The sequence below is a fragment of the Lepisosteus platostomus genome, chromosome 8, assembly GCF_059453375.1.
Source record: "Lepisosteus platostomus isolate fLepPlt1 chromosome 8, fLepPlt1.hap1, whole genome shotgun sequence".
Lineage (NCBI taxonomy): Eukaryota > Metazoa > Chordata > Actinopteri > Semionotiformes > Lepisosteidae > Lepisosteus > Lepisosteus platostomus.
The window spans coordinates 2,436,125-2,448,169 of record NC_142618.1 but is presented as its reverse complement, the minus strand read 5'-3'; the positions used below and the strand labels follow the sequence as shown (position 1 = coordinate 2,448,169).

Here is a 12,045-nt window from a genome sequence, read left to right as displayed (position 1 = left end):
CTGGGATACTGACTACACGTTGCTTGGCATTCATATAAGACTGTTTTTGTTAGTGATTTTTTTCCTTATAGGAAAAACAAACTTTCCTGTTCCTTCATACTTAATCGACATCTTGTCAAAGCTACAGCTCTGAAAGTGCTCCTAGTGAACCCTTAAACCTTCCGCACAACCTGAATTTCCTGACAGTGCAACACAAGCACCCCTGCCAGTCACTCCACCTCAAACCAGACAAGTGTTTGTCCAGAGCTTCCCACGTCTGAGGCGGCCTCACCATTTACAAAGGTCTCGCCGATGTAGTACTGCACTTCCACAACGTTCGTCTTGTTCTCCTGAGTCACTGGGTCCACGTACGGGGAGAAGGAGGTGGCGCTGAGGAAGTCGCTCTGCCGGGGACTGCAGGTCAGCTCGCAGAACAGATTCATCAGGTTGACGAAACAAGAGGGGCACCTGACGGCAGAGAACAGGCGCCAATCCTCACTTCAACGTCAGAACAGATCTTAATAAGACACCCTCTCCTACCGGCTCATATGTTAAAAGTATGAACACAACAAGAAGGAACCTTTCTCTTGGCAAGTATTTACTTGCAATATGGTAATGCTTCAGCCTGCAAATGCTTCTTAGTGTCAATATCAACTGTTTGGAACAGCTGGCAGAGTGAACACAAGGAGAATCCTCCTGTGAAATGTTGAGAATTACAAAAATGTACAAACTTTATTAACATTTAAAATTTAAAGCACTAAAGGTAACTACATAACTATGCTTTTTCCGTCACAAAGAAATTGAACTAGCTCATTCAAAATAAGCAATTTAAAAATGACAGATATGTATAAGCACAAGGAGGAATTCATATTATCAGTACTCCTATTATATGTGCAAAATTCAAAACCCTTAAAAATAAATCTTTTAATGAAAACTCTCAAGTCCTGAAGTTCAAATATTTACAGAACTTACATCCATTGAGATTCATCTAAGAAAACAACCATACTTCTAATACTTTAAAACGCTATGTCTATATAGTAAAAGCAAACTCAGACTAAAAAGCCAAACACTTTGTTCAAAGCTTGAAACAGTAACAGGAATGTTTTGCTTCCCCAAAAATGCATTTATTTGGATGAGCTGCATCGTTGAAAAGAAATGGGCTTTGTAACATCCTGAAACCGAAAGAATAAATCTGTATCCATCCAATATTTCCAATCTAAAAATAATACATTTCAGTTTTCGCAAGGCCTTTCAGCTCTGTGCTGGCCGGCCGACGAGAGCGAGGCCGAAAGGACGTACCGGGACAGGAACTGGAGAGGGAGCTGCAGGTTCCCCTTGAGGGTCTGGAGCTGCTGCATATCACAGCACAGGCTAACGTTGCCGTAGTCATACCCTGGGCACAGCTCCTGCCGAGAGAGGGCAGGGGGTCAGAGCAAGCTGTGAAGCAGCTGTGAAGGCAGAAGATGACTGCACGATTCAACAATACACCACAGAATTAAGTTTAAGAAAACTGATTCATATCGCGCTGGCAGAGAAGCCCAGTTGTAGAGAAATCGAACTAAGACCAGCATGCTTTTCAAGATTTACACACGCATTGAAGCCACCGTAAAAAAAGCACCAAATAGCACAATGGAGATAATGGAGTTTCTAAATCATGACTGCCCGACGTGCTCGACAGTAAAGCAAACACACAGGTGTACTCATACAGTCCTTACTAAAGTCTGTGGCTTCTCACTTCTTAACCATTTCCAAAAGCCTCTCTGATGTAATACTGCTCCTCTGCAACATGAGTCTTCTTTGACTTGGTTTGCATGGATACTCCGTGCTTCAGAAACCGTGTGGTGGAAAACACATTCCTTGCAGCCACTCCACCTGTTCTTCAAACAGTTAATGATGATGTTTTTATGGTACGAGCTCCTCTGCGCTTCTTCCAGCGCCCTTACTTACCACCACCAGGTCGTACCCCTCATGGGGCAATGGCTGAGGGGGTCCTGTGTAGTTGCAGTTATACCTCTTGCCCTCTCTGTCTGGCACATCCTGGCACTCTCCATACCACACACAGTGCTGGGCCTGGACCTGGAGGCAGAGAGCGGCGCAGAGTTAGGGCTGCGATTTCAAACAAGGACTTCACCCGTTCTTGCGCCTAGGTTAGAAAAGAGGGGTAAAGCAAACTTCAAGGTGTCATGCTCCCTGCACAAGAAAAATCTCAACTCTTATCAAAGTGTCACTGGAGAGCAGGGCTGGGCTATATATCGAATGTTCACCGATACTGACGTTAAGAATCTCTCACCGACCTAATTTTGCTTGTCGTATGCACGGTAAGCTTTCCCCACTGTGTGCTTTCATGAGCGGTCCCCTTAAAAAACTATAACACCCAGTCGTCATATCCAGTCAGATGCTTCTGCCTCGTCCACCCTTCGTTCTTCATTCCAAACACAGAGAAGCGTGCCGGGCGCCAGACAACACGAGCACTCATGCTGAACCCCAGTCAAGCAGGGACGACGTGAGTACAAATGAAGACGAACTGGTATCTAAAAAAGATGCAGTATCGATCGTTTGGTCATATTTTGGCTTCGGCAAACAGGATACTGAACAAAGAGAAGTAAGATGTAAACTCTGTAGGAAAACCGTTTCTGCACCCAAACCTAGCATGAGCAATGTGGTTCATCACTTGAAACACAACCATGTCGTGGAATACGAAGAGTGCATGGCCAGAAAAAGAGAGACACTGACAAGCGCACTAGTGGCCGAAGTGATTCACCCAAGCAGCTGTCTCTAACACAAGCATTTACTAATGCCACTCAATATGCGAAGGATTCACGCAGCTGGAACGAGATAACTAATGCCATTACATATTACATAGCGAAGGACATGGTCCATAGCTACAGTGGAACATAGTGGTTTCAAAAGACTCCTTTAAACCCTTGACAACAGATACCCGATTTATAAGATGCGAGACACTTAGATTTAGTATGCATTTGATAAATATTCAAAGTTCTATAATTTTCATAAATCTTCATTGTGCAATATGTTAAAATTTTCGAGAAATGTTCATTAAAAGTTATTCTGTTTGTGTTTCCATGAATTATGTCCTTAAATTATTTGTAAGACATGGAGATAAGATGAGGTGTGTGCAGCTTTAATAGTTTCGCATATTTAAAACATGATCTTAATCATATAATTTCAAGGGTTTCAAAAAAATAGTTAATTTATCATTATTTAGATAAATGTATTAACTTATCTTGATATTGATGTGAGGTCATATCACCCAGCCCTACTGGAGAGCTTTTCAAGGACACCTGTTTGTGTGTGAGAACAATGGGGACTGTTGTGCAACGATTTCTCAAGCTCATAGGAAAATCAGCCAAAAGCACAAGTAAACATGTAGCGCAAACATGAGCTGTTCTTGTGGTTGACTGTTCCTTGTGTGGGAGCTAAAGGAGAACTTGCAATCGGAACTTTACAAACACAAAGGAATTTAAAACAACGCCAGTAGATCAGTATTAAGATGCACCCACAATGGCCTTCATCAAGCTGCACTCTTGCACAACTTGAAAAGACCAACTTGACAGCACGCAACTTTAAACAGGCTCGTGAAGCCTGAAAAACCTGTTAACCTCCCTGACCAACCTAACTAAACGGATGGGTCCGAGCCCCAGTCTTGTCCCCGTGCACAGTGCTTAGGCTCACATCGTTACCCTGCAGATCTAACCTGCCGCCATGTTCGGAACAAGGACCGGCGCTGAGAGCGTTAAGTTCACCACACCTTTAAAGCACTGAGGCACTGACAGTAATGATGAAATTTACGATCTATCAAATATGGGGTCTGATAAAAAAAAATCAGGGCATGTGAAGGTCAGGAGGATCGGTCAATATATCGGACCACATCAGTGACCTAAAGCCACCCTGAAGTATTCCGCGATTTACTGCTCCAATGCCAAAGGTGTTTTTACAGTCTTGGACGTGAAGGGGCCTAATAATATCTTTCACCTGCTTTCTTTAGAGTGACCCCAGAGACACCCTGAAGACTCCTGTTCTGGATCTTGTGCTTTTGCTTTAGATTTTTACCATGTGACAATCAAGCTCTTTAAACTGTAAATCACAGTATGGTCGGTCACCAGAGATCTCAGCCACTAAACAGGGTTCCCTGGGAAAAAAAAGTGCTTTTTTATGATACCCTCTTAGGACCTTTAACGTTTTAAAATAAAAACTATTTTAACATTCCTGTTTAACTGGGGTATTTGTTTTGTTTTCTTTCCTGTGACACCCCCAGATTCATTTCCAGCATTGTGGAGGTATTGCAGCATTTGAAAACAATCATTCTGGGTCTTTCAGTTTCCTTGCACCTCCCCTCAATGCTGAACCTCCAGTTTCCAGACTGGGAATTGTTCTCCTGGGTCGTGCCGATAAAAAGAACACCCCTCTGCAGTCATGATGACCTCATTAATTCTTGGACAAAGGTGACCAGGGGTCGAAAAGTGAAGTCCGTCAATCTGTGCAGCATGCGACGAGTCAGATGACACTTGCAGCTTGCACTTCCTATGAATTCTGCCCTTTATGCTGACAGATCACGTTCAGCCTCTTGAATGCTTGAATGCCATTAAATCACAAGTATGTCAAAATAATTATTTGGCTTCCTGCAGACTGAATGCTAAAACTGAATTATCCACCGTCAGAATTCAAGGACTACCACAGTTTTGTTTTGGGATTTATATTACGTGAAACTGAAATGGTAAATACATTGACATACGTCAAGAAGAGGGAAGCCTAAAAAAGCCCTAAATCATAATGTATCCATATGGAAAGAAAGAGATGTTGGATGAAATCACCCTGCCGGAACTCTATTTGACTTTTTGGAAATAGAAGTATTTCTATTTGATGATCTGAAGGTTGAATCCTAAATGCTAGACAAGGCTAATTGCCTTTTCTTGACTAATGTAGCACAGAAGCCAAACGCATAGAACTGAAACAAGTTGGCGTTACTGATGAATAACTGTGGACAGCAAACACTGGTGTTTCCTCCATTCCTGTCCTGCTGGACCTCAGTGATGCCTTTGATACTGCTAATCGAACACCTTGCTGAAGAGATTACAAAGGGTTGCTGGTATGAGTGGAAGTGCTTTGTCACCGTTTAAATCTTATATAATTCATAGAACACAATGTGCTCAAATAGAGCACTGCTCTTCTGTGGCAAACCTGGTCTCAGTTGGAATCCCACAGGGCTCTCTTCTTGGTATATATGCATATATGTTAGCACTGGATCTGAGGCTTTATAGGTATCGTGGCAGTTTTCATGTTTGCACAAAACCAGTTATTAATAAAGCACTACCTTGTTGTTCTGCCTAAATGAAAAAAAAAATGGATGCAACCTTTTTTTTTACCTTTGAGTTCTGACTAAACTGAAGTTACGCTGACTAACTCATGACCTACAAAACCCGTTTAAACTTTAGTTTGACGATCAATAACGTTGATATCAGTCCAGACACTCAGGTCAGGAACCTCTGTGTCATGTTCGATTCCAAGGACTCATGATGTCGTGAAGGCGGCCTGCTTCACATTTACAGCACGGCCAGTGCCCCCACATGGCTCTCCCAGTCTGAAGAAAAGCTACTGCCTGCAGTCTCTCTCCCAGGCTTGACTGTACAGTAAAGCACTGCGGGCTTGCACATGCTCTAGACAAGTTAAAATACTTTAGGAGTTCAGCTGCACGGGTCTGAATACTCACATCACTCCGTTTTAGCTTTCTTGCGCTGGATTCCAATGGATTTCAAGATAAATGTAAAGCACTGCTGCTCATCTGCAAGGACTGGAATGGTTTGGGTAACGCCTACATCAGCAAACTATTATCTTCCCGTAGACCCCCACATTGTCTGCACTGTGGACTTTGCATTTCTTTCAGTTCCCAAAACAAGGCTCTGCACCCTGGGAGACAGTGCTCCTGTCCTGTTGCTTCAGGATGTGGATTGATCTCCGAGCCCAAATTAACTACTGACTGGTGATGATGTGTCACGAAACTCAGTCAACAGAGATCCCATGACACCGTACAGAAGTGCAGCAGAGTTAACTCTGGTGATAATCATTGCTAACACTTGTATAGTGCTTTTCTGGACACTCCACTCGAACCCTGGAGCAGTTGGGGTGAAGGGCCTTGCTCAGGGGCCCAATGGAGTAGGATTCCTCTGCCAGCTGCGGGATTTGAACTGGCAACCTACCAGCCACAGAGCTACCACTCAGCCAATTAAAGGGCCAATTTAGTGTAGGGTGTAAAACTACAACATATGTGAAGAATTTTAGCTAATACTGAAAGATGTACTGCATACAGTAGATGGGGGTTTACCACGTGTGCTGTAGTTACTTTAAATACAACAAACTGTTGAATTATTTAATGAACATGGAAGAGGAACTGAATTCCTTCACATGAACTCTCACCAAGGATTAAAGTTAACATATAAAATGGAGAAGTTATCCTCTGAATGCCACAAGCCACAACAAAAAAGTCAGTAGTAACACTGGGAATAATAACAGGTCAATCGAAATCATTCACATTTGAAGATGCACTGTTTTTTAACAGAACTCTGCTGCCTCTTCCTTGACACGCGTCTGATCTTTTGACAGAAAATTCTGTATTACACACGCACAGTGGATTGGAATCTGCAAGAAATGCAAAAAAGACCACTTTACTGCCACACCTGAAAACTCAAGTCTCTCAATTCACAGAGCTTAAAACATCTTTGGCACAGATACAAAGCACTTGGTGCCTCTCGTTGTCCCCTCAATACCCAGGTGTTTCTATCACTACCTGTAGGTCATTCAAAATACATATACAGTAGGCACCTTCTCCTTCAAAATGCCAAAATTGCTTATTTTTCAACAGATTTGTCCATATTCGCCATGATCTACCTCAAGCTGCTGAGGTAGCAGATACACTAGACACAGGCCTAAGTAAATTCATTATGGTGATAAGCACTTGACATCAACATGAGGTTTACTGTGAAAAGCAGTGACCTGAAGGCACCCTGAAATATTTTGCAATATACTTCTCTAGGACAGTACAAGTTTCAGACTTGTGTAAATCCCAATCTAACAGTTTATGAGGAACGCGTCTGTAATATTCCACAGGTTAAATCATCACTGGTGCCCGATCAACTCGCTCATTAATGAAGCGACTTAGTCCTGGTGCAACTCTCCAAGTCTAAAGCATACTTTCTCTTTTTCTAAAAATATAAACGCAAAACTGAGATGTTTCTTCTGAACCTCAGTATAAACAACCCTGAACCTTATCCTAATAATATCTGAAAAGACACAGTGCTCCAGAAGAAATCAGATGTTTAGACACCACTAGGCTCCGGAGAAGTCTTGTTGTAGTTGCTATTTAAGCAGCATTCAGGGACGTAGGGTTACACGGTTTCCGTTCACTGACAGGAAAAACCTATGACAGACTTCAGTAATGCTGAAAATCACTCGCATTTCTTCAAATTAATCCCCCAAATTAGCTGGTTTAGCTAGCATCTCTGTCCAGGTATTTTTCGGGTATTTTCCATGACACTGCAGTTGTGTATAACAGCCTTGCTGTCGTTCAAGCAATAAGCAAACCAACCAGTTTTTTTTTTTTTCAGTCTTACAAGACTCATGTGTGCCTTTTCCTGCAAATATTGGTGTTCAGCAGAGAAAAGAGCATTTCAGGTTCACCTTGGTTTTAAATGGGCAGTGGTAAAGCCCACGTCTATACTTCTGTTGACTAGAAATGTGACTGTCACGCAAGGGTAAGGGTACAGTGAGAAGGAAGGATTCTTTTTTAATGTAGTCCCCTTCCTCTCCTCTCTTCAGTGAACATCTTTGCATTGTTTCCATAATAAAAGTCTTGCTTCTCTAGAATGATAATTAGAGAAAGAGAACACAAAGGCAGCAGTTATTCTGTTTCATGTTTTTAGACAAAGCCTCCATTCTACTTTGAGGCCCTGCAAGAAAAACAAACATTATTTTTATGCCAGTACCCCCGCTCCAAAAATAAGGGTCCATTGTATATAACCAATCCACATTGTATTTTCTATTGTAATAGCAGCTTTGTCCTCAAAATGCCAAAACCATTATTTCAGCATTTCTCTCTAAAACTCATTACTCTTGTTTGATGTAGGAGGACTATTACACAGGCCAATATCGCATTTCCAGATCACACCAGCAACACAAACGTATGTTTCTACACACTTTGGTTAGGAAGATGTGCTTTTTATACGGAGTCGTTGAAGAGGGCGGCTCGATTTTAAATTCAAAACCAGCATATCTTAAAGAACATTATCTGTGGAACTTATTGGTTACGAAGGGAGGTACATTTTATCTGTAAAGAAGCAGGCGAAAGTCTTGAATCTCTCAGCTTCATTACCGTTACTCTTGAAATGTACTGTGTTAAATACGGCCTCGACTATTTTTGACGCCTCTTTACCACGGAGGTTACCACGCAACGTGCTGATTCAGTCTACCAAACAACGACGAATGGATATCGGAACAATTCAAGACAGGAGCAATTATGTATTTTTTCCCCCCAGTTTTCGGGGGATTTGCAGAAGGCCTTGGAGGTGGAGGATACCCACAGCTGCTTTTACGACGACACACATGCACACATTTCACAGCGCGATGGGTTTCCGCCTTAACAACAAGTTTCCAGAGCCGCTACAAGTTAACTCAACATTTTTAACAGAGCCTCTATCCGGCATGTGTCATGAGCTAGCCCTCGCCTCATCCAGTGCAGCTGTTTAATTCATTAAACAACGTTCTTGGAACACAATAAAATATATCCATATTAAATAAATATATAAAATGTATTTACGTAATAAAAAAAAACTGAATCCCACAAGCACCAGAACTCCCTTTTATTAATTGAACATATGAGCTGTTTAAATTGATCAACAATCGGCTAGGGCTCATTATTCTTACAATACGAGTTAGTACTAAATAGCATTAATGAATACGTAAGAGCAGGGTGGCCTAGCCAAGGACTAATCGGATCTCAAGCCTTGTCGTGTTGTGTGAGCCACACGGTACCTCAGACCCACACTGAGACGGCACCGTGTGCGTGAGGTGGCTCTGACAGTTTGAGCAAGTATCATCGCCGCTGTTGCCAGTTTAGTCACTCGCTCACATGATGTGACAGAGCAGCAAGCTATTCTCTTTTCCCATTTTGCAACAAGCAGATGACTGTCAACACGGTGACTTGGACCCTCGCACAGACAAGGACGGGAGTTGTTTTCTTTCTTCGAAGGTAAAAATCCAGCGCATATCGTCAGAAAGCAATGCACAGCGGAGTCCCCCACCCCAACCCCCAAACCCCCAAACCTGAATGAATGATTTCCTCCGTGCGATGACCGGACTGGGGAGTAAACAACGAGACGGACTTACCCAGTGGGAGAATGCCCCTATGAAAATGATGCAGAGAGGCACCCAGGCCACTCGGTTTCCCCTCTGTGTCCAGCCCATCCCTGCTAGAGAAACTGCCTCGCAGAAACGAGCTCTGTTTGATGTGTTTTTCGGGAGAAACCCTCTCGGCAGGGACCGGCCGGCTGCGTGTCCTCGGATCCGCTTCCTGGCGTGGAGTGAGCCCGGCCCCGCCGCCCCTCCTCTCTGCCCCGGTGACTCAGCCGGCCCGGCCCCGCCGCCCCTCCTCTCTGCCCCGGTGACACGCAGGCGGTGCTTAGCGGCCGACAACTTTTTTCTTACTTTCCCCGTATTTTATTTATTTTAAATAAATACGAGAGCTCTTAACTAACGAACCCGCCCCCCGAGAACTCCAGAGCTGCTTCCTCTCAGCGGACAGCCCGACGGCGGCCAATGGCGAGCCGGGCAGGTTATTCATCAGCGCTGCCGACGCCTCTGCCGCCGAGTGACGGACGTGCCAGTAGCCAATGACCGGCAGCTAACAATGTGAAGCACCTGCTGTGTGCAGAAGACAGCAGACTGGTAGCCTGGAGAGCCACACGCCGCCGGGGCTTGAATTTCTGGGCGTTTCGGTGTGTGCTTTCGGCGCCCTGAGCGCCCTGAGCATCGACAGTCGGACTGGGGGGCGATGCACGGGCACTGGCCTTCTGATTTCACCGTGCCGCTATGTGTGTGTACAGGGGAGGGGGTGCTTGCAGGGTTTATTTTCCCTTACAGTGACAGGGAGCCGCTGGTAAGGGGAGACTACCCTCTCCCTTCCGGGGGGGCGGACTACCAACCGCCGCTCTGGTCGCCAGGGTCACGAGCATGACGCGCCGTGAACGCCGGCGGCGATGACGTCGGATGGCGCGATGGGAGGGGCGGGGGGCGGGGCGTGGCGTGGCGTATAGCGTCACAGCCGCGGTTGGAGTGTGCCGTCCCTCGCCGCCCGGGTGGGGCTACGAGGAGGGGTGACGTCATGAAAAGTGGTTCGTCAAGTGAACTACACATTATTAATAATAATTGCTTACACGTATATAGCGTTTTTCGGGACACTCCACTCAAAGCGCTTTACAGGTAATGGGGACTCCCCTTCACCACCACCAATGTGCAGCTCCACCTGAGAAAAAGGTAGATTTTTCTACCTTTTTTTCAAAGGGAAAACCTCGATCAAAGTTATAAATCATATGGACAAAGCATTCTTTTTCTTATCATTTTCTTAATACTCTGTGTCTTGTTAAAGTTATTTTTGGGCTAATTGTTATTGTTTGGGCAATATAGTAATTTATCCGTTATGACAACAAACATAAATTATTTAACTGCTCCAGGGGTGCCGTATAAATGGCTGACCCTGCGCTCTGACCCCCAGCTTCTCTCCCTGTCTGTGTGTCTCATGGAGAGCAAGTTGGGGTATGTGAAAAGACAAATTCCTAATGCAAGAAATTGTATATGGCCAATAAAGTGATCTTAATTTATCTTATTAATCTTGTCGCTTGGATGTAGTTCAGTTGGCTATTCCTTTATGTTTGTATTGGAGAATTTATGGAGTGAGGTCTTGTATGTGTTTAGCCCAGGAGTATTGCCTGCTGGACTGTCTTCAAGTCTTTTTTTATCGTCTGTCTTACACTGACACCTTGGGGATGAATAAAGTATTTTGAATTTCATTTATTTTTTTGTCTTGTTGGAAGGTTAAATCTACGTTCTTTTTCATCACTCTTGAGAAAAGAATCCTCGATATTTTTTCTGTCATTTTTAAAAAATCAATGTATATATTTTATTTTCAAATTTGCCGTTTAATCTGCCTCCACCGGTGGCACGGGGGCTAAGTGTTTCGTGAGACGGCCCCCCTTGGTCACTGCAACGTCGTCTCAATAAGTTTGATCAGGTATTTTAATTTGGTGATACACCTTAACTTTAAGTCCGATCAAATTTGCCGTATTCGTAATCATCGTAAATGTACTCTGTTCAACGTTTAAAGAGTCGGTAAAACCCATGTACAGGACACGTTTATGCAGTTTCACATCAAGAATAGCATATTCCTTTAAATTATTATTTTTTATCCAACAAGAGGAGCTTAACGATATTGTTCTGTTGTTAAGGCTAATGCTACTTTGCACGGGACATTATTATTGCATATATAAAGCAAGATATTAAAATCGTACGCAATGTTGTTGACAAATAAGCTATTGCGTTTAAACGCAATAATTTCCTCGTATAAACTAGATTTTCTTTCTCCTTGGCTAATAAGCTCCCGTCTGATCTCGCAGACTCGTCAGGGGTCTGTGAATCCGGCCCGCAGCTCTGACCGAAAGCGTGGCCCACCAGCCAGCACCTAGCCTCACTAGGAGATCACAGTGCGAATGTCCCTGGCGAGGGGAACTCTGGACGAACCGGGATAAACGGGTCTGAGTTCCAGGGGACATGTTTTTCAGGAATGCGTGTGGGCACGCACTTTACCAAATTTGCGGAGGTTTCCAATTTGATTGTGATTATTGTTAGGGAAAAGGCTGTGTGTGGAAACCAATTGTGTGATGCAGTACATACTACGGTTTGCACGTTGCAATAACACCTTGTGACAGGACTGATACAGGGCACCAGAGAGTAGAATTCCTTCTTTGGGTGGTTTGGGTGTTTATTCAAAATGTCCAGCAATGGAAT

General features: G+C 43.8%; 1 protein-coding gene across 2 annotated transcripts in view; it reads right to left on the bottom strand.

The window, feature by feature from the left end:
• npc1 (Niemann-Pick disease, type C1) overlaps positions 1-10,101 on the bottom strand; it is a 29,932-nt gene extending 19,831 nt beyond the window's left edge. The window contains exons 1-4 of one of the 2 annotated variants that reach the window (XM_088642020.1): positions 9,373-10,101; positions 1,927-2,055; positions 1,279-1,385; positions 272-447 (exon numbers count right to left, since the gene is read on the bottom strand). In XM_088642020.1, coding sequence (XP_088498146.1) covers positions 272-447; positions 1,279-1,385; positions 1,927-2,055; positions 9,373-9,450 — 490 coding nt within the window. In that variant the 5' untranslated portion in view covers positions 9,451-10,101. The remainder of the gene's footprint in view (positions 1-271; positions 448-1,278; positions 1,386-1,926; positions 2,056-9,372) is intronic. The other variant, XM_088642019.1, reaches the window with a different exon arrangement.
• Positions 10,102-12,045: the final 1,944 nt, after the last annotated feature.